Source organism: Hyla sarda, chromosome 5, assembly GCF_029499605.1.
Source record: "Hyla sarda isolate aHylSar1 chromosome 5, aHylSar1.hap1, whole genome shotgun sequence".
In the NCBI taxonomy this organism is placed as follows: domain Eukaryota; kingdom Metazoa; phylum Chordata; class Amphibia; order Anura; family Hylidae; genus Hyla; species Hyla sarda.
In genome coordinates, this window is record NC_079193.1 from 168160120 (window position 1) to 168183659 (window position 23540).

General features: G+C 44.4%; 1 protein-coding gene across 5 annotated transcripts in view; it reads right to left on the reverse strand.

The window, feature by feature from the left end:
• LOC130273601 (collagen alpha-6(VI) chain-like) overlaps nt 1-23540 on the reverse strand; it is a 199568-nt gene that overhangs the window by 4767 nt on the left and 171261 nt on the right. For all 5 annotated transcript variants that reach the window (XM_056520678.1, XM_056520677.1, XM_056520675.1 and 2 more), the window contains 5 exons: nt 21931-22424; nt 16253-16349; nt 13818-14468; nt 11125-11203; nt 5884-5985 (listed from right to left, as the gene is read on the reverse strand). In XM_056520678.1, the coding sequence (XP_056376653.1) occupies nt 5898-5985; nt 11125-11203; nt 13818-14468; nt 16253-16349; nt 21931-22424 (1409 nt within the window). In that variant the 3' untranslated portion in view covers nt 5884-5897. The remainder of the gene's footprint in view (nt 1-5883; nt 5986-11124; nt 11204-13817; nt 14469-16252; nt 16350-21930; nt 22425-23540) is intronic.

The window sequence follows — 23540 nt, forward strand, 5'->3', positions numbered from 1 at the left end:
GATTGTCCAGAGTAGAAGCAAATCCCCATAGCAAACCTCTCCTGTGCAGTTCCCGAGACAAACAGAGATGTTAGCAGAGAGCAATGTTGCCAGACAGAAAAGAACAACTGTCGCGATGCCGGCTGGCAGGTAGTGGACCCTCTGTGCCAGAGAGGGATTGGCGTGGACCGTGCTAGTGGACCGGTTCTAAGCCACTACTGGTATTCACCAGAGCCCGCCGCAAAGCGGGATGGTCTTGCTGCGGCGGTAGTGACCAGGTCGTATCCACTAGCAACGGCTCACCTCTCTGGCTGCTGAAGATAGGCGCGGTACAAGGGAGTAGGCAGAAGCAAGGTCGGACGTAGCAGAAGGTCGGGGCAGGCAGCAAGGATCGTAGTCAGGGGCAACGGCAGAAGGTCTGGAAACACTGGCAAGGGACACACAAGGAACGCTTTCACTGGCACTAAGGCAACAAGATCCGGCAAGGGAGTGCAAGGGAAGTGAGGTAATAAAGGGAAGTGCACAGGTGATGACCCTAATTGGAACCACTGCGCCAATCAGCGGCGCAGTGGCCCTTTAAATCGCAGAGACCCGGCGCGCGCGCGCCCTAGGGAGCGGGGCCGCGCGCGCCGGGACAGAACAGACGGGGAGCGAGTCAGGTAGGAGAGCCGGGGTGCGCATCGCGAGCGGGCGCTACCCGCATCGCGAATCGCATCCCGGCTGACAGCAGGATCGCAGCGCCCCGGGTCAGAGGACGTGACCGGAGCGCTGCAGCGGAGGGGGAGAAGCGAGCGCTCCGGGGAGGAGCGGGAACCCGGAGCGCTCGGCGTAACAGTACCCCCCCCCTTGGGTCTCCCCCTCTTCTTGGAGCCTGAGAACCTGAGGAGCAGACTTTTGTCAAGGATGTTGTCCTCAGGTTCCCAGGATCTCTCTTCAGGACCACAACCCTCCCAGTCTACTAAAAAAAAATTTTTTCCTCTGACCTTTTTGGCAGCCAAAATCTCCTTGACCGAGAAGACGTCCGAGGAGCCGGAAACAGGAGTGGGAGGAACAGATTTGGGAGAAAAACGGTTGAGGATGAGTGGTTTGAGAAGAGAGACGTGAAAGGCATTAGGGATACGAAGAGAAGGAGGAAGAAGAAGTTTATAAGAGACAGGATTAATTTGAGACAAAATTTTGAAAGGACCAAGATAGCGTGGTCCCAACTTGTAGCTAGGGACACGGAAGCGGACATATTTAGCGGAGAGCCATACCTTGTCTCCAGGGGAAAAAACGGGGGGAGCTCTTCTTTTCTTATCCGCGAATCTCTTCATGCGTGAAGAAGCCTGTAAGAGAGAATTTTGGGTCTCTCTCCATATAATGGAAAGGTCACGAGAAATTTCATCCACAGCGGGCAGACCAGAGGGCAAGGGGGTAGGGAGGGGGGGAAGAGGGTGACGGCCGTACACCACGAAAAATGGGGATTTGGAGGAAGATTCAGAGACCCTGAAGTTATACGAGAATTCGGCCCATGGAAGGAGATCTGCCCAGTCATCCTGGCGGGAGGAAACAAAATGTCGCAAATAATCACCCAGGATCTGGTTAATTCTTTCTACTTGTCCATTGGACTGGGGATGATATGCAGAGGAAAAATTTAATTTAATCTTGAGTTGTTTACAGAGAGCTCTCCAGAATTTAGACACGAATTGGACCCCTCTATCCGAGACAATCTGCGTAGGCAACCCGTGAAGACGAAAAATGTGTACAAAAAATTGTTTAGCCAACTGAGGCGCAGAAGGAAGACCAGGAAGAGGGATGAAATGTGCCATTTTGGAGAATCGATCAACGACCACCCAAATAACGGTGTTGCCACGGGAAGGGGGTAAATCAGTAATAAAATCCATACCAATCAGAGACCAAGGCTGTTCGGGGACAGGCAGAGGATGAAGAAAACCAGCGGGCTTCTGGCGAGGAGTCTTATCCCGGGCACAGATAGTGCAGGCTCGCACAAAGTCCCCAACATCCGTCTCCAGAGTCGGCCACCAATAGAAGCGGGAGATGAGTTGCACAGATTTCTTGATGCCCGCATGACCTGCGAGATGGGAGGAGTGACCCCATTTGAGGATTCCGAGGCGTTGGCGTGGAGAAACAAAGGTCTTTCCTGGAGGAGTCTGCCTGATGGAGGCAGGAGAAGTGGAGATCAGGCAGTCAGGTGGAATGATGTGTTGCGGAGGGAGATCAACTTCTGAGGCATCCGAGGAACGAGAGAGAGCATCGGCCCTAATGTTCTTATCGGCAGGACGAAAGTGAATCTCAAAATTAAATCGGGCAAAGAACAGAGACCACCGGGCCTGGCGAGGATTCAGCCGTTGGGCCGACTGGAGGTAGGAGAGGTTCTTGTGGTCGGTGTAGATAATAACAGGAAATCTTGATCCCTCCAGCAGATGCCTCCATTCCTCAAGTGCTAATTTAATGGCTAGAAGCTCTCGATCCCCGATGGAGTAGTTCCTCTCTGCTGGAGAGAAGGTCCTAGAGAAAAAACCACAAGTGACAGCATGTCCGGAAGAATTTTTTTGTAGAAGAACAGCTCCAGCTCCTACTGAGGAGGCATCAACCTCCAATAGGAAGGGTTTGGAAGGGTCAGGTCTGGAGAGCACGGGAGCCGAAGAAAAGGCAGACTTGAGTCGTTTAAAGGAGTCCTCTGCTTGAGGAGGCCAAGACTTGGGATCAGCATTTTTCTTGGTTAAAGCCACGATAGGAGCCACAATGGTAGAAAAATGTGGAATAAATTGCCTGTAATAATTGGCGAACCCCAAAAAGCGTTGGATAGCACGGAGTCCGGAGGGGCGTGGCCAATTTAAGACGGCAGAGAGTTTGTCTGGATCCATCTGTAGTCCCTGGCCAGAGACCAAATATCCTAGAAAAGGAAGAGATTGGCATTCAAACAGACATTTCTCAATTTTGGCATAGAGTTGGTTGTCACGAAGTCTCTGAAGAACCATACGGACATGCTGGCGGTGTTCTTCTAGATTGGCAGAAAAAATTAGGATATCGTCCAGATATACCACAACACAGGAGTATAACAGATCACGAAAAATTTCATTGACAAAGTCTTGGAAGACGGCAGGGGCATTGCACAGTCCAAAGGGCATGACCAGATACTCAAAGTGTCCATCTCTGGTGTTAAATGCCGTTTTCCACTCGTCCCCCTCTCTGATGCGGATGAGGTTATAGGCGCCTCTTAAGTCCAATTTAGTGAAGATGTGGGCACCTTGGAGGCGATCAAAGAGTTCAGAGATGAGGGGTAAGGGGTAGCGGTTCTTAACCGTGATTTTATTAAGACCGCGGTAGTCAATGCAAGGACGTAGGGAGCCATCTTTTTTGGACACAAAGAAAAATCCGGCTCCGGCAGGAGAGGAGGATTTACGGATAAAGCCCTTTTTTAGATTCTCCTGGACGTATTCGGACATGGCAAGAGTCTCTGGGGCAGAGAGAGGATAAATTCTGCCCCGGGGTGGAGTAGTACCCGGGAGGAGGTCGATAGGGCAATCATAAGGCCTGTGAGGAGGTAGAGTCTCAGCTTGTTTTTTGCAGAAAACATCCGCGAAGTCCATATAGGCCTTAGGGAGACCGGTTACTGGAGGAACCACAGAGTTACGGCAAGGGTTACTGGGAACCGGTTTTAGACAGTTCTTGGAACAAGAGGACCCCCAACTCTTGATCTCCCCAGTGGACCAATCCAGGGTTGGGGAATGAAGTTGAAGCCAGGGAAGTCCAAGGAGAATCTCCGAGGTGCAATTGGGGAGGACCAAAAGTTCAATCCTCTCATGATGAGATCCGATACTCATAAGAAGGGGCTCCGTGCGGAAACGTATGGCACAGTCCAATCTTTCATTATTTACACAATTGATGTAGAGGGGTCTGGCGAGACTGGTCACTGGGATGTTGAACCTGTTGACGAGAGAGGCCAAAATAAAATTTCCTGCAGATCCAGAGTCCAAGAAGGCCACTGTAGAGAAGGAGAAGGCAGAGGCAGACATCCGCACAGGCACAGTAAGACGTGGAGAAGCAGAGTAGACATCAAGGACTGTCTCACCTTTGTGCGGAGTCAGCGTACGTCTTTCCAGGCGGGGAGGACGGATAGGACAATCCCTCAGGAAGTGTTCGGTACTAGCACAGTACAGGCAGAGGTTCTCCATACGGCGTCGTGTCCTCTCTTGAGGTGTCAGGCGAGACCGGTCGACCTGCATAGCCTCCACGGCGGGAGGCACAGGAACAGATTGCAGGGTACCAGAGGAGAGAGGAGCCGAGGAGACGAAACGCCTCGTGCGAACAGAGTCCATATCTTGACGGAGTTCCTGACGCCTTTCAGAAAAACGCATGTCAATGCGAGTGGCTAGGTGAATAAGTTCATGTAGGTTAGCAGGAATTTCTCGTGCGGCCAGAACATCTTTAATGTTGCTGGATAGGCCTTTTTTGAAGGTCGCGCAGAGGGCCTCATTATTCCAGGACAATTCTGAAGCAAGTGTACGGAATTGTACGGCATACTCGCCAACGGAAGAATTACCCTGGACCAGGTTCAACAGGGCAGTCTCAGCAGAAGAGGCTCGGGCAGGTTCCTCAAAGACACTTCGGATTTCCGAGAAGAAGGAGTGTACAGAGGCAGTGACGGGGTCATTGCGGTCCCAGAGCGGTGTGGCCCATGACAGGGCTTTTCCGGACAGAAGACTGACTACGAAAGCCACCTTAGACCTTTCAGTGGGAAACAGGTCCGACATCATCTCCAGATGCAGGGAACATTGGGAAAGGAAGCCACGGCAAAACTTAGAGTCCCCATCAAATTTATCCGGCAAGGATAAGCGTATCCCAGGAGCGGCCACTCGCTGCGGAGGAGGTGCAGGAGCTGGCGGAGGAGATGACTGCTGAAGCTGTGGTAGCAACTGTTGTAGCATAACGGTCAGTTGAGACAGCTGTTGGCCTTGTTGCGCAATCTGTTGTGACTGCTGGGCGACCACCGTGGTGAGGTCAGCGACAACTGGCAGAGGAACTTCAGCGGGATCCATGGCCGGATCTACTGTCGCGATGCCGGCTGGCAGGTAGTGGACCCTCTGTGCCAGAGAGGGATTGGCGTGGACCGTGCTAGTGGACCGGTTCTAAGCCACTACTGGTATTCACCAGAGCCCGCCGCAAAGCGGGATGGTCTTGCTGCGGCGGTAGTGACCAGGTCGTATCCACTAGCAACGGCTCACCTCTCTGGCTGCTGAAGATAGGCGCGGTACAAGGGAGTAGGCAGAAGCAAGGTCGGACGTAGCAGAAGGTCGGGGCAGGCAGCAAGGATCGTAGTCAGGGGCAACGGCAGAAGGTCTGGAAACACTGGCAAGGGACACACAAGGAACGCTTTCACTGGCACTAAGGCAACAAGATCCGGCAAGGGAGTGCAAGGGAAGTGAGGTAATAAAGGGAAGTGCACAGGTGATGACCCTAATTGGAACCACTGCGCCAATCAGCGGCGCAGTGGCCCTTTAAATCGCAGAGACCCGGCGCGCGCGCGCCCTAGGGAGCGGGGCCGCGCGCGCCGGGACAGAACAGACGGGGAGCGAGTCAGGTAGGAGAGCCGGGGTGCGCATCGCGAGCGGGCGCTACCCGCATCGCGAATCGCATCCCGGCTGACAGCAGGATCGCAGCGCCCCGGGTCAGAGGACGTGACCGGAGCGCTGCAGCGGAGGGGGAGAAGCGAGCGCTCCGGGGAGGAGCGGGAACCCGGAGCGCTCGGCGTAACAACAACTTAACTTCAGCAGCTTATAATTATTGGAAAGATTAAGATTTTTCAATAGAAGTAATTTACAAATCTGTTTAACTTTCTGGAGCCAGTTGATAAAAAGTTTTCCCTGGAATACCACTTTAAACAAAATGTTCACTACTCACACATTTCCTTGGAATTAGTCTTTCAAAAGTTTAGTTCTTTTGGGATTCCCATTTGATATTTTAGGAGAAAGTAACTTGGTTTTTGTCTTGTCTTTTGATAATCTGAATTAGGAAATGATAAAGAGATAACAAGTTATTAAACAGTATAACCTCTGTTACTTTGTAAGTTATAAATAAATATACATAGTGAAACCTCTACAATAGACAACCTCTTTAAGAAGACCACTGCTTTTCCAGACTAGATTTTAAGGTCCATTTATTATGCATGCTGGTTCTTTGAGTACACCCTCTCCCTAGATGATCAATTTTTAAAGCAATTTTTGGTGGCCGTCTGAAAGAGGTTTTACTGTTTAAAAAAATGAAAATAATTTATCCATCCAACCAACCTAACATTTACAGTATAAAATCCACAGGAAAAAAATACTACAGATGACTTGCATGATGTTGACAAATATGATCATCACTGAAAGTTATGCTTCTCTGAAACATAAAGCTTAGTGAATCCAGCCTTCTGCTTTCAGCCTAGCTGCTTCATATTAGTTAACTCCATCTGTGCTTTGCTCTGTTGCCTTTCAGTAACACATTGCATTGGCTTCTTCTATGATGAGGTCATTAAGGTTGCTTTTGCCAAATTGAGGACTCATTATGTGGCAGGTTTGTTCCTCTAGCCTGGTTTACCATTGCCTGCATATGACCTAGCTTTGTTCCTGGACTCTGCCCATGTGTAAACACTTGAATTATTTTCCTAGCCGTTGTAGCTTTATACCCAGATCCTATCCTTAGCCTTCTTCTGACTATGCTTCTGCCTTGCCCTTCTGATGCCTTGCCTGGAATATGTCGTTCTACTTCTACTACTCATATTGCCTGTGTCCAGCTTTTGGTACAACATCCAGCTAGTCACTGGTGACTCTCTGGGGGCAACCACTTAGGTATACCCTGCAGGCAGCAAAGTCTAAAACTTCTTGTGATGATATATATATAGATGAGCTAACTTACAGTAAATTCGATTCGTCACAAACTTATCGGCTCGGCAGTTGATGACTTTTCCTGCGTATATTAGTTCAGCCTTCAGGTGTTCCGGTGGGCTGGAAAAGGTGGATACATTCCTAGGAAATAGTCTCCTAGGACTGTATCCACCTTTTCCAGCCCACCGGAGCACCGGAAAGCTGAACTAATTTATGCAGGAAAAGTCATCAACTGCCGAGCCGAGAAGTTTGTGACGAATCAAATTTACTGTAAGTTCGCTCATCTCTCTCTCTCTCTCTCTCTCTCTCTCTCTCTCTCTCTCTCTCTCTCTCTCTCTCTCTATATATATATATATATATATATATATATTAGCTGAGTACCCGGCGCTGCCCAGTTTTTCATACTTTATCCTTGTGGGGGAGAAAAAGCAGCAAAGGAGGAAGCTTTTGTCCTCATATGCTGTCCTGAAATCCTGACCTCATATTCCCTCATCATATCCCGACCATAAATCCCCTCCTCATATTCCAACCTCATATCCTGTCCCAATATCTCGACCTCATTTCCCATCCTCATTCTGACCTCATATCCCATCCTCATTTCCCGTGCTCATATGCCATCCTCATGTCCCATCCTCATATCCCGACCTCATATCTCATCCACATATCCCATCCCCGTATCCTGACCGCATATCCCATCCCCATATCCTGTCCCCATATTCTGACCTCATTTCACAATCTTATATCCCGACCTCATATCCCATTTTCAGATCCCTTCCCCAATATCACAACCTCATATCCTTTCCTCATATCCCGTCCCCATATCCCATTCTCACATCCCGTCTCCATATCCTGTCCCCATATCCCAACCTCCTATCCTGTCCCCATATCCCGACCTCATATCCCAACTTCATATAACGTCCTCATATCCCACCCTCATATCCCATACCCATATCCTGTCCTTATATCAAAACCTCATATCCTGTCCTCATATTCCTTCCCAATATCCTGTCCTCATATCTTATCCCAATTTCTAATCCTCATATCCCGTCCTCAGGTGGGGCTGAGCTGTGATGAAGATATTGTAAATAAAAGGGGTGTGGCTTAAAGGGAGAGCGTGTCTTTGTGATATAGGGCATGGTATGCGGGGTGGGTGTGGCTTGCCAGCCGGACTGACGCATTCACCAGGAGATGCGAAATGGAGCCTGTGGAGTGAGGTACCAGAAGTTTCATATACTTGTATGGGACTTGAAACAAAAACCCCATACTTCACAATTGGGGGTAGGTTAGGGTTAATTTAACTATGATATATATTTATTTGACATATAAGTAACATGTGACCAAGTATTAGTGAAATATCTCCAGCTGTACGGAAGTTATGCTGGAACATACATTTCCCATAGATTTGCATGAACAAAACCCTGACCATCGCAAATGGGGGTAGGTTAGGGTTAAATCAACAGTTCTATATTTTTATTTGACATTAAAGTAACATGTGTACAAAGTTTCATCAAAATATCTCCAGCCATTTGGAAGTTATGCTGGAACATACATTTCCCATAAACTTGCATGGGACTTTAAACAAAAACCCCGACCTCTGCAAATGGGGGTAAGGGTTAATTTATCTAGCCTATGTTTGTAGTTGATATGTAAGTAAAGTGTGTACCAAGTTTCATGTTAATATCTTTAGCCGTTTGGAAGTGATGCTGGAACATACACACATATACATACATGCACACATTGAGGCAAATTTATCATTGGCTTTACACCACTTCAATGCTCTAAAAGTCCCTGCAAATTTTGGGCAATTGCGTTTTTTTGCGCATTTTTTGGTAGAAAATCTTTCAAAGTTGTCTACTGTTTGGTGCACCTTACACCACTTTTTGCAGTGGAGCTTATTCATTGTTTGCGCAAAAAACAATTAGAAGTGTTTTTTGTGCAAATAGTAAATTTTTACACAAGAATACACCACCCAAAAGGACACGTAAGAAAGTGTCCTACCGAGACAGCCAAGGGATGCTAAATTACAACTACTCCGATCATGGGACAGAGTCTGTCCTATGATGGGAGTAGTTGTAGTACCGCAGCACTCAGGGACAGCACTTGCACATCCCCCGGCTGTGGGACTATTTTGGAACTTTTACGACTGCTATTGCCATCAGGGACAGACTCTGTCCTTGATGGGAATTATTGTCCAGGGGCTGAGGGACAGATCACAGCAGGATATTTTCCAGAGATCCGCATTTATTAACTTAACAAGCCGGCAGCACATGCGGCCCAGCTGCGCTCCCCACCGGCTCCTGTCTACAGCTGTCATAATTCATAATCCCCGCCGCCGGGAGCTCTGATTGGTGAATAGCTTTTCACCAATCAGAGTTTCCATCTGCCGGCGGCAGGGATTATGAATTATGACAGCTGTATACAGTATTCCCCCCCCCCTGGAGCAGGCAGGAAGCGCAGTGGAGCTGCATATGCCGCACTAAGGATAACTTAATAAATGCAGCTCCAGGTGTGGAATACTGTATACAGCTCTCATAATTCATAATTCCCGCCGCTGGGAGACAGGAGCTCTAATTGGTGAAAAGCTATTCCCCAATCAGAGCTCCTGACAGCGGGGATTTTGAATTATGACAGCTGTATACAGGAGCCGGTGGGGAGCGCAGTGGAGTCGCATGTGCCGCCGGCTTGTAAAGTTAATAAATGCGGATCACATCGGGTCTCTGGAAAATGACTTGCTGCGATCTGCCCATCAGCCCCTGGAATATAACTCCCATAATGGACGGAGTCTGTCCATGATGGGAGTAGTAGTCCTTAAAGTCCCAGAAGAGTTCCACAGCCGGGGGATGTGCAAGTGCCATCCCTCAGCGATGCTGTACAATTACTCTCATCATGGGACAGACTCTGTCCAATGATGGGAGTATTAGTCCAAGGGCAGAGGGAAAGATCGAAAGGGGTCTCACTCCTGAGACCCCCAAAGACCTTTACTGCTCTGCCCCCTAGTGATGTCATTAGGGGGGGAGCTAACAATTCAGGTCTGACTCTGTTCTCATTATGCATTTGCGTTTTTCCAGCTGTTGTTTAACTACAGCCCCCCATGATGGGAGTTGCAGTTTAGCAACAATTGGAGGCTCCCTGTTTAGGAACACACTGCATTATGTGCGCTCTCCCCAGGGAAGAGCGCCAAAAATGTACTAACCTTTTTTCTTTGTTTTTCTTTTCTTCTCATTTCAGATATGTAAATGCAGAGGACTATATCAGATTAGGTGGATTGCGACAAGGACCAGCATTTTTTAAAATTTCAATAAAAGGGTTAACCATGGCTGTGAGGGAGAGTTTTTTTTAAATAACATTTTTTTTCAATGTGTCATTTTTTTTTATAATTGAATCTTCAGGCTTAGTATTGGAAGCTGTCTTGTAGACGGAATCCATTACTAAGCCGGGGCTTAGCGTTAGCCCCAAAAACAGCTAGCGCTAACCTTCAATTATTACCCTGTTACCCACTGCCCCAGGGGTGCCATGAAGAGCTGGTACCAACAGGCCCGGAGCGTCAAATATGGCACTCCTGGGCCTAGACGATAACAGGTTGGCGTTATTTCGGCTGGGGAGGGCCAGTAACAATGGTCCTCGCCCACCCTGGTAACATCAGGCTGTTGCTGCTTGGTTGGTATCAGCCAATGTTAACCCTTTAATTGAAATTAAAAAAAACGCTGGTCATCGTCGCAATCCACCAAATCTGACACAGTCCTCCGCATTCACGTATCTAAAAACAAAAACAAAAAAAAGGTTAGTACATTTTTTGTGCTCTCCCCTGGGGAGTGAGCTCATACTGCAGTGTGTTCCTAAACAGGGAGCCTCCAATTGTTGTCATCTGATTACTGTATCCTGTATTACTGTATCCTGTATATACAGTCATCTATAGATGGTTGTATATACAGGATAGCGCACAAAGATTTAACCCAGAACTGCTCAGCAGCAGCGTGGGTTAACTCTTTCCTTGCTTGGCTCCTGTATAGTATACATGGGTACACTGTGCACTCCAGTATACTATACAGCCAGCGGAGGCACTCTTTGGACTGGGCGCTTTGCATCCGACCCATGGAGTAATACCCTGATGGCAGTGAAAAAATTGCACAAAAGTGGGTACAAAAGTACAAAAGTGACTGTTTCCACACATCAGCAAAAATGCAAGAAAAACTGACAAAATCAGATCTTTAATTGTAATATTCATTAACTAGATTTTTTGGTATTTTTAAACTGTGAAGAAGTAATAAATACTCACGTTAATCTTTTTTTTCTATTACCGTTGACAGAAGGACAACCTGCTTTTAGCTCTGGAGGAGGATATTTGTTTATCCCCACTGTAAAGAAATCAACAGATGTACATTCAAAAGTTGTATGAGAAAAAATAGATCATACAGCTGTCAATAAATATGGCAATAACATTTTTGTGATGATTTCATCTTGGAATATTCTTCTATTGCTTCAAAAAGTAGCCAGAAAGCTAAGGCTAAACAAATAGGTATTTTAGTGTAGTTGCCAGTCTTAATGGGGTACTCCTCTAAAAACCTTTTTTTTTTTTTTTTTATCAACTGGTGCCAGAAAGTTAAACAGATTTGTAAATTACTTCTATTAAAAAATCTTAATCCTACCAGTACTTATCAGCTGCTGTATGTTCCAGAGGAAGTTCTTTTCTTTTTTGAATTTCCTTTCTGTCTGACCACAGTGCTCTCTACTGACACCTCTGTCCATTTTAGGAACTGTCAGGAGCAGGAGAGGTTTGCTATGGGATTTGCTCCTGCTCTGGACAGTTCCTGAAATGGACAAAGGTGTCAGCAGAGAGCACTGTGGTCAGACAGCAAGGAAATCCAAAAAGAAAAGAATTTCCTCTGGAACATGCAGCAGCTGATAAGTACTGGAAGGATTGAGATTTTTTTCATAGAAGTAATTTACAAATCTGTTTAACTTTCTGGCACCAGTTGATTTAAAAAAAATGTTTTCCAGGGGAATACCCCTTTAAGACAGATTGCCAGTCTTCAGAAAGAAGTTTTGTAAACTCACGAGCTCAGTACAAATAAAGCAAAAGTGTAAAGTAAGAACTTATACTTCTATATACCCTATTATTGGCACAAAATAAGCACAAAAAGCTGCATTATTAATGAAGTGTGGTCCTAACTTGTTTTAGTAGACATTTCTTTTTTTTTAATCCATTTTTAAAGCCACATTTTGGCATATTAACCCCTTAAGGACACATGACGTACTGGAACGTCATGTGGCCACTCCCGATCTATAACGCAGGCCACGGCGTGGCCCCGCGTCATAGCGGGTCGGGCCTGACCTCTAACAACAGCCAGGACCCGTGGCTAATAGCGCGCGGAATTGATCGCTGTGCCGTGCGCTATTAACCCTTTAGACGTGGCGTTCAAAGTTGAACGCCGCGTCTAAAGTGAAACTGAAACCATGCCGGTTAGCTCAGTGGGCTGTTCGGGATAGCCGCGGCGAAATCGCAGCATCCTGAACAGCTTAGAGGACAGCGGGAGGGCCCCTACCTGCCTCCTCGCTGTCCGATCGCCGAATGACTGCTCAGTGCCTGAGATCCAGGCATGAGCAGTCAAGCGGCAGAATCATCGATCACTGGTTTCTTATGAGAAACCAGTGATCAATGATAAAGATCAGTGTGTGCAGTGTTATAGGTCCCTATGGGAGCTATAACACTGCAAGAAAAAGTGAGAAAAAAAGTGAATAAATATCATTTAACCCCTCTCCTATTAAAAGTTTGAATCACCCCCCTTTTCCCATAAAAAAAAAACACAGTGTAAATAAAAATAAACATATATGGTATTGCCGCGTGCAGAAATGTCCGAATTATAAAAATATATTGTTAATTAAACCGCACGGTCAATGGCGTGCGCGCAAAAAAATTCCAAAGTCCAAAATAGTGCATTTTTGGTCACTTTTTATATCATGAAAAAATGAATAAGTAATGATAACGATCAATAAGTCCTAGCAATGCAAAAATGGTACCGTTAAAAACTTCAGATCACAGCGCAAAAAATGAGCCCTCATACCGCCCCATACACGGAAAAATAAAAAAGTTACAGGGGTCAGAAATGACAATTTTAAACATATTAATTTTCCTGCATGAAGTTATGATTTTTTCCAGAAGTACGACAAAATCAAACCTATATAAGTAGGGTATCATTTTAACCGTATGGACCTACAGAATAAATATCAGGTGTAATTTTTAACGAAAAATGTACTGCGTAGAAACGGAAGCCCCCAAAATTTACAAAACGGAAAAATAGGAGAGAGGACAGAAAATACCACAGGATACGGAATAGGAAATTGTGGAAAGGAAAAAGCAAAAAACAGGGTTTTAATTGTGAGCCCTACTGTATAGAAATGATATGAAGACTCTGTACACCGCCAACAGTTACACAGGACTTGTTTTATTCAGGTATCTTAGGCAAAAAGGACAAAGCATTTCGGCGCGTTGTCCTTTTTGCCTAAAACAATATAATTTCAATACAGTAACGCTCAGAATTGAAACCCCCGTTTTTGCTTTTTCCTTTCCACTATTTTAAAAATATGGATTGGTTTCATTTATATTTAAAGAGTATATATAGTTTGGACAAAAGGCTCCACATTTAAGCTGATCACAAGTTATTCCACAACTGGGACCCAAACAATCAGCTGTAATCTGTTAGGGAACTGGAAGCAAGTTCTTCATTCTCCTGAGGCACCACCTTAGGGAAAATGGAGTATTACACAGCTCCCATAGACAAGAATGGGCTACTTGTAATGTACTTATGTTCTACCAGAGTGTAAGGTGCTTTTTGTAGCATCTCTTAACCTTGGCTAATATATGGTGGGGGCTACATTAGAGAATTTTTTATTTAATTTAGAGATAACTCACATGGAAAAGTATTAGCCATACAATATTATGATATTAAAACAATATTTCATAGCACTTACATTTAACAGAGTTGAGAAATGCCCGGGTGAATCTGGTGGCATATCCAAAGTTTGGTTTGGAACCTTGGCCAAGCTGTAGCAGATGATGTTCGGTGGGACTGCTTGCAAGTTCGATCAACTCAGTATTATTATATGTTTTACCGATAAAAAGTACAAACAGAGCAAAACCTTGACACTTTGCTTGAAAAGAAGCTTCCCTTAAAGTTTGTTTATCCCAGTGACTTGTCTCTCCAGATAATATCATGATAATGGCCTTATTGTTCTTTAGGTCTGATGTTTTAGACATGATGTTTTCAAGCATCCATTTCAATGAAAGCCCAAAGGCAGGGGCATCTCTTAGACGATGGGTGTTTTCTTTGAGGTGTTTCTTCATAAGCTCTGGACTACTATATGTTGAAAAATCAAACTCAAGGTAAGGCTCCCCATTATTTTCTGGACGAAAGCCAGGGGGCGCACTACTGACTACAGCCACTCGAGCACCAGTGTTAGTAATATCAAGCCCATCAATCAAGGTACTAATGAAGTTTCTAGCTGCTTCAAATTCATCAAGTTTCATGTGATAGGAGCTATCCAGGAGAAAACCTACATCCATAGGGGACTTTTTCAGTGCAGAATTACTTTCCGCACAGAAAACATCCGGTTTACATGTATCTAAAAGCAGAAATAAAAGACATAACTATTTAGGAAGGAACAATAAAACTAAATTATTGTTTTTTGTAATTGTTTATAAATAAAGAAGACAATCTCAATAAAATCTTCAAACAATGTTGGGAGTCCAAACTTAGTTTGCCTCTTAAGGACACAGCCCATCTTGGCCCTGAATACGCAAAAAATTTAACTGGCTGCCTCATCATTTTTTCTTCTTGTCTTTTAAGAGGCATAACTCTTGACTTTTCCATTCATAAAGCCATTCAGGTTTTTCAGTAATTTATAATCAAACCATTGATTTTACCATAAAATGTACGGGTCAACCAAAAAATTATTATTAATAACAATTTTGCTACTTTTGGCCCCGCCAAAATGTATGTATACTTGTATAACCTGTTACGTACACTCAGTATATACCCAGTGTATAAAAGGTGGGTAGCTCTTTTTAACAAACAGATCAGCACATTATTGACTTCATACAAGCTTGTCTGTGTATTCATTAATGTAGCTTCTCATTTGGTCAAATTATACCTCTTATCCTAATTTGGACCCACACATGTGACCTGTAAGTGGATACTTATCCAGATCATTCTTAAAGGGGTACTCCAGTGCTTAGACATCTTATCCCCTATCCCCTATCCTACAGGGAGGGCGGCGTGTGACATCATGCCCCCGCCCCCATGTGATGTCACGCTCCGCCCCTCAATGCAAGCCTACGGGAGGGGGCGTGATAGCTGTCACGCCCCCTCCCGTAGGCTTGCATTGAGGGGCGGAGCGTGACATCACACGGGGGCGGGGGCATGACATCACACGCCGCCCGCCCTGCAGTCGCCGGTAATCAGTCCCGGAGCGAACACGCTCCGGGGACTGATTACAAATGGGGTGCCGCCTGCAAGATCACGGGGGTCCTCAGCGGCGGGACTCCCGTGATCAGGCATCTTATCCAAAGGATAGGGGTTAAGATGTCTAAGCACCGGAGTACCCCTTTAAACCTGTAATGTTAAGACACACTGAGTGATGCATCCAGACAGACCTATTTTCATCTTAAACTGTCTAGTCTTAGGCTGGGTTCACACCACGTTTTTGCAATACAGTTCCCGTATCAGGTTTTTGAGGATTCCTCAAAACCTGACTAAACTGTATCAAAACGTGTGTACAAATTTTAACCCGTATACAGTTAAAACCGTATACGGTTTGAAAAATGACATCCAGTTGCATCCGTTTTTTATGAAAAAAAAGTATACTTTTTTAACTTTTCACTCCATTCTGAATAAAGTTTTACTTGTTTGATTGAAATTCCAAGAAAAAAAACTGTGCAAAGTCAAAAACAGTATGGTGAAAACCGGATGGAACTGTATGCACATACAGTTCTGTACGGTTCCCATTGACTCCCATGTTTTAAAAAAACTTATACGGTTTAATACAGTTTTTCAACCGGACCTAAAACCGTGGTAGACTACGGTTTTGGGTACAGGAAAAAAACCTGACAAAACCGTACAGGATGCAAAACGGACACAACGTGATGCATCTTTTGGCATACGGTTTTCAATGGAGAGTCAATGCATATGGTTTCCAATACGATTCCATACGGTTTTCACATAGAAAACGTATACGGGAACTGTATTTCAAAAACGTGGTGTGAACCCAGCCTTAGTAAAACTAAGCAAATGTTTGACTATGTCTGTTTACTTTTAACATTTAGCTACAATAGATTGGGTAAATTATTACAAAAAAATAACGCATCATAGACATAATCGTGATCTGAAAAAGTAATTCTCACTTCTTACCGTAACAAAGGGTGCACTTCATTAAGGTTTGTAATTGTAATTTATATTCCCCATTTGCACTAATCTCAACCAGCCGAAATGTCCCCGAGTCATCAATCTGTTGAAACATCATAAGGTTGTTAAAAAAAAAACAAAAAAAAAACCTTTATATTAGTTTCTGATTAATATTCAATATAGTAACAGTTCTCTATTTTTTTTTATTTATTGAAAATGGATCCAAGCATCAATTTTTTTGTCTGCTTTGACCAGTGTGTCCTTACATTGCTCTTTACATGCATTTCTTTATAGTTTGTGTTTACAGCAGTTTTTGGAGATGGTGTTCCCATTTTCTTCATATTCTCCTTCCAAGACCTATGACTATATTTATATCATCATAGCCTTATGGATCTTGCTTTTTGTGAAATGAGTGGGCTATTCAGGGACAACATAGACTTTACCAAATAATGTATTGATATATATATATATATATATATATATATATATATATATATACAAAAAGATTATTTGTGCAGTGAAAAATATTTTGCCATGGTTGGTTGTGTTCTTACTAGGTTCACTGAGTGGAATAAAAGGCATGTTAATTTTATCCTGTATTTTTTATGTTTTACTATTTAAATGGGCACTGGCATTTAAAATTTTTTTTTTATATGTTGTACATCTTGACAAAATATTAACCTTTCTAATATACTGCATACAAAATTTTCATTTCTTTTTATAGAAATCATGGCTTATAACATCATGGCTTATTCCAAGCTGAAGCACAGGCATGGACAAAGTCCAGTAAGTGGGGGTTGGCTAGCACTCCTCTGTGTCTGATAGAACAGGAGAGAGCACAGAGGAGTACTATCATACAGGATAGAGCACAGAGGAGTGCTAGCAGACAGGAGAGAGCACAGAGGAGTACTATCAGACAGGAGAGAGCACAGAGGAGTCCTATCATACAGGATAGAGCACAGAGGAGTGCTATCAGACAGGAGAGAGCACAGAGGAGTACTATCAGACAGGAGAGAGCACAGAGGAGTCCTATCAGACAGAAGAGAGAGCACAAAAGAGTACTATCAGACAGGAGAGAGCACAGAGGAGTACTATCATACAGAAAAGAGCACAGAGGAGTCCTATCAGACAGGAGAGAGCACAGAGGAGTACTATCAGACAGGAGCACAGAGGAGTCCTATCAGACAGGAGAGAGCACAGAGGAGTGCTATCAGACAGGAGAGAGCACAGAGGAGTACTATCAGACAGGAGAGAGCACAGAGGAGTACTATCAGACAGGAGAGAGCACAGAGGAGTACTATCAGGCAGGAGAGAGCACAGAGGAGTACTATAAGACAGGAGAGAGCACAGAGGAGTACTTTCAGACAGGAGAGAGCACAGAGGAGTACTATCAGACAGGGGAGAGCACAGAGGAATACTATCAGACAGGAGAGAGCACAGTGGAGTGCAATCAGGCAGGAGAGAGCACAAAGGAGTCCTATCAGACAGGAGAGAGCACAGAGGGGTCCTTTCAGACAGGAGAGAGCACAGCAGAGTGCTATCAGACAGGAGAGAGCACAGAGGAGTGCTATCAGACAGGAGAGAGCACAGAGGAGTGCTATCAGACAGGAGAGAGCACAAAGGAGTACTATCAGACAGGAGAGAGCACAGAGGAGTCCTATCATACAGGATAGAGCACAGAGGAGTGCTATCAGACAGGAGAGAGCACAGAGGAGTACTATCACACAGGAGAGAGCACAGAGGAGTCCTATCAGACAGAAGAGAGAGCACAAAAGAGTACTATCAGACAGGAGAGAGCACAGAGGAGTACTATCATACAGAAAAGAGCACAGAGGAGTCCTATCAGACAGGAGAGAGCACAGAGGAGTACTATCAGACAGGAGCACAGAGGAGTCCTATCATACAGGAGAGAGCACAGAGGAGTACTATCAGACAGGAGAGAGCACAGAGCAGTGCTATCAGACAGGATAGAGCACAGAGGAGTGCTATCAGACAGGAGAGAGCACAGAGGAGTACTATCAGACAGGAGAGAGCACAGAGGAGTCCTATCAGACAGAAGAGAGAGCACAAAAGAGTACTATCAGACAGGATAGAGCACAGAGGAGTACTATCATACAGAAAAGAGCACAGAGGAGTCCTATCAGACAGGAGAGAGCACAGAGGAGTACTATCAGACAGGAGCACAGAGGAGTCCTATCAGACAGGAGAGAGCACAGAGGAGTGCTATCAGACAGGAGAGAGCACAGAGGAGTACTATAAGACAGGAGAGAGCACAGAGGAGTACTTTCAGACAGGAGAGAGCACAGAGGAGTACTATCAGACAGGGGAGAGCACAGAGGAATACTATCAGACAGGAGAGAGCACAGTGGAGTGCAATCAGGCAGGAGAGAGCACAAAGGAGTTCTATCAGACAGGAGAGAGCACAGAGGGGTCCTATCAGACAGGAGAGAGCACAGAGGAGTGCTATCAGACAGGAGAGAGCACAGAGGAGTGCTATCAGACAGGAGAGAGCACAGAGAAGTACTATTAGACAGGAGAGAGCACAGAGGAGTACTATCAGACAGGAGAGAGCACAGAGGAGTACTTTCAGACAGGAGAGAGCACAGAGGAGTAATATCAGACAGGAGAGAGCACAGAGGAATACTATCAGACAGGAGAGAGCACAGAGGAGTGCAATCAGGCAGGAGAGAGCACAGAGGAGTACTATCAGACAGGAGAGAGCACAGAGGAGTACTTTCAGACAGGAGAGAGCACAGAGGAGTGCTATCAGACAGGGGAGAGCACAGAGGAATACTATCAGACAGGAGAGAGCACAGTGGAGTGCAATCAGGCAGGAGAGAGCACAAAGGAGTCCTATCAGACAGGAGAGAGCACAGAGGGGTCCTATCAGACAGGAGAGAGCACAGAGGAGTGCTATCAGACAGGAGAGAGCACAGAGGAGTGCTATCAGACAGGAGAGAGCACAGAGGAGTACTATTAGACAGGAGAGAGCACAGAGGAGTACTATCAGACAGGAGAGAGCACAAAGGAGTACTTTCAGACAGGAGAGAGCACAGAGGAGTACTTTCAGACAGGAGAGAGCACAGAGGAGTACTATCAGACAGGAGAGAGCACAGAGGAATACTATCAGACAGGAGAGAGCACAGAGGAGTGCAATCAGGCAGGAGAGAGCACAGAGGAGTACTATCAGACAAGAGAGAGCACAGAGGAGTACTTTCAGACAGGAGAGAGCACAGAGGAGTGCTATCAGACAGGGGAGAGCACAGAGGAATACTATCAGACAGGAGAGAGCACAGTGGAGTGCAATCAGGCAGGAGAGAGCACAAAGGAGTCCTATCAGACAGGAGAGAGCACAGAGGGGTCCTATTAGACAGGTGAGAGCACAGAGGAGTGCTATCAGACAGGAGAGAGCACAGAGGAGTGCTATCAGACAGGAGAGAGCACAGAGGAGTACTATTAGACAGGAGAGAGCACAGAGGAGTACTATCAGACAGGAGAGAGCACAAAGGAGTACTTTCAGACAGGAGAGAGCACAGAGGAGTACTTTCAGACAGGAGAGAGCACAGAGGAGTACTATCAGACAGGAGAGAGCACAGAGGAATACTATCGGACAGGAGAGAGCACAAAGGAGTCCTATCAGACAGGAGAGAGCTCAAAGGAGTCCTATCAGACAGGAGAGAGCACAGAGGAGTGCTATCAGACAGGAGAGAGCACAGAGGAGTGCTATCAGACAGGAGAGAGCACAGAGGAGTACTATCAGACAGGAGAGAGCACAGAGGAGTACTATCAGACAGGAGAGAGCACAGAGGAGTACTATCAGGCAGGAGAGAGCACAGAGGAGTACTATAATACAGGAGAGAGCACAGAGGAGTACTATCAGACAGGAGAGAGCACAGAGGAATACTATCAGACAGGAGAGAGCACAGAGGAGTGCAATCAGGCAGGAGAGAGCACAAAGAAGTCCTATCAGACAGTAGAGAGCACAGAGGAGTGCTATCAGACAGAAGAGAGCACAGAGGAGTCATATCAGACAGGAGAGAGCACAGAGGAGTGCTATCAGACAGGAGAGAGCACAGAGGAGTACTATCAGACAGGAGAGAACACAGAGGAGTGCTATCAGACAGGAGAGAGCACAGGGGAGTGCTATCAGACAGAAGAGAGCACAGGGGAGTACTAGCCCACTCTCCCTTTGTCCATGCCTGTGCTTCAGCTTGGACATGGCCACGATTTTATTAGCCATAATTTATACAAAAAGGAAATAAAATTTTATTATGAAGTATATTAGAAATGTTAATGTTTTGCCAAGATGTACAACTGATAAAACATTTTTGAATTTGAGAGTTCAGAAGGAATCTGATGGTGAGGGCAAACAAGGAGGCATGTTAGGCTGTAACAACTTGGCCCCACCTCCCACACTTTATTAAGAAATAATAAGACAATTTTTTAGTTCTTAAAAAAATACTCACTGTATGAACTGTATTGCAGCAGTACTTTGGGATCTTAACCTACTAAAGAGTTTTTTCTCTGCACATTGATATAATTGTAACTAACAAAGGTATTTATGGGGTCATCCCTAAGTTAGTAGGGTTAATGCCACTATGGGCAAAATTTTAAGTAATATCGGGGGTATTTTTTTTTTTTTTGCGTCTTTCCGCCAAAGTTATCATTATGTTACTTTGGCTGTTATAACTTTCTAGAGTCAGCACAGGCGGTTTTTGCGACTTTTCGCTGCATACTTGTACCTTTTTAAAAAGTTAATTCATGACCACTGCAATTTTTTTGACTTATTCGTTGACTCATTTAGAATAATTTGCTTTCTAGTCTATTACGATTGTCACACAACGTGAGCACAAAAAACACTGTGCAAAACTTTTGCAACAAACAAAGACAAAAAAAGCCACCCAAACAGCTTGATAAATCCCCTATATTTCTGTATCTGAGAAGCCAAGAATACTGCCATGAACACAATTAATGTTTGCTGACTAATCTTGCACTTTACCTCTACACAGTGTCGAATATTAATCTTACTATTGTTCTGTAGTCGCACCCGTAGCATATACCTGCAATTCTACTAGTTGCCCTCTGCTCACTGGAGACAATATTCTGTTCCACCATAAGCTGTGAAACATTTTTTTTTTTTTTTTTTAACCATTCTAGAATGTTTTCTATTCTATATATGTGAATACTGCTTTTACAGGTCTTCCTACTGAAGAATGTCCCAGCACAAGGAAACATTGATGTAAAGGATGGGGTGGACAGGATGGGCAGGAAAAAAATTACAGAAAACTAAGCTGACTAAAGAACATCTGTATACAATAAGTGCGCATAGTAGTATGCTATAACATAACGTATATTCACTGCAGAAAAAAGCATGAGAACAGCACATGTACATAAAGTGAATTAGGTGTCAGTAGATGCAATAGGACAGGTCACATTGCTGTAGAAAACTGGAATCCCTGCAGCAACCTAAATGAAAGAAAGTTTAGAGAAGCTTTAATTATCAAATTAAACATTTCACTGCTCTAAATATTCATCATGAAGCCCTCGGTAATGACTGCGGGAGATAGGTAAAATGTTGGCATTGCCTTATTATTCATTGCAGCGATTTACTACACACTTAAATAAAAAATATCGTCAAACAAAATGTACAAAAGGGAAAATCTGATGATAAAACTCCTTTTTACCGAAAAAGCCCGTTTTAATGCAGGTGCTGCAGTGAATGTTATGACTGCAGGTATGATCCCAAGAGCGTTGTATTCCATTGTGGCGGTGCTGATGGAAGCGGGGTCATCAGTGCGACCATTGCTGAAGAACACTGCTATTTTTCGTACAGTGGCTCCTTGCAGGGATCTCTTGAAGACATTTCTGGCTACAAAGCTCATGCTTTTTCCAATATTGCGCCCATCAGTAGAACTTTCCAGAGGTATGTTCTTCACTGCATTGAGTAATTTTTCTTTGCTTTGGAAATCAGAAAACCTTACCAGATACCTGGGGTATTGGTTGTAGGACATCACAGCCACTCTTGCCCCAACAGGACAGTTAGTTCCTCTAATAGTAATGTTATTCAATATATATGTGACAATTTCTATCATTTTGTTATAGGTCTCTGGTTTTACATCTTTTGACATATCCAATGCAAACACCATTTCTGTTGGATACACAGGGCAAGGGGTTGGTCCTAAGACGGAAAAAATGGTTATAACATGGATGGGTTAGTGATACGTGATGGAAGTTTGCCTTCATGTGTTCATAACTAATAAAGAAAAAATACAACAATTCGATGATCCACTGACCACCTACGTGCCAGGTAATAATGATAGACTGGGATCAAAAAATGTGGTATTCATACATACACAAGGCAGCTACATACAGATACGGTGGATTGAAAGGGAGTGATCTTTAACTGTAAATTTTAGATTCTATATCAAATAAGTAACAAGTTCACTACACAATGATCAGTCATAACATTGAAACCATCCTACAGATGCCTGATCAATATGGAGGCCAAATCAATACTTTTAACTCTTTGTTATGTTGCTCCAACCATTTCTGGGCCATGCTAGTAGTGGCATTGTGCATTTTTCTGGAAGAGGCCATTACTATAAGAGGTAATACTTAAGATGCAATGATGTTTCCATAGGAGGTATATGTCAAAGAAGCATCACACTGCTTCCACTATCTTATTTTTGTGTCTTCCTATAGCACATCCTGGTGCCATCCCCTCCCCATCTAGCTTTCCATGTGATATAAAAAAAAAACATGCTTCATCAGATACTCCAATGGAAAACACTTTTTTTTCCCTTTCAACTGGCTCCAGAGAGTTAACCCCTTAAGGACCAGGCCATTTTACACCTTAGGACCGGAGCGTTTTTTGAACATCTGACCACTGTCACTTTAAACATTAATAACTCTAAGACGCTTTTACCTATCATTCTGATTCCGAGATTATTTTTTCGTGACATATTCTACTTTATGTTATTGGTAAAATTTTGTTGATACTTGCATCGTATCATAGTGAAAAATTTCAAAATTTGCTGAAAAAATTGAAAATTTTGCATTTTTCGAACTTTGAAGCTCTCTGCTTGTAAGGAAAATGGATATTCCAAATAAAAAAATTTTTTATTCACAAATAAAATATGTCTACTTTATGTTTGCATCATAAAATTAATGAGTTTTTACTTTTGGAAGACACCAGAGGGCTTCAAAGTTCAGCAGCAATTTTCCAATTTTTCACAAAATTTTCAAACTCACTATTTTTCAGGGACCAATTCAGGTTTGAAGTGGATTTGAAGGG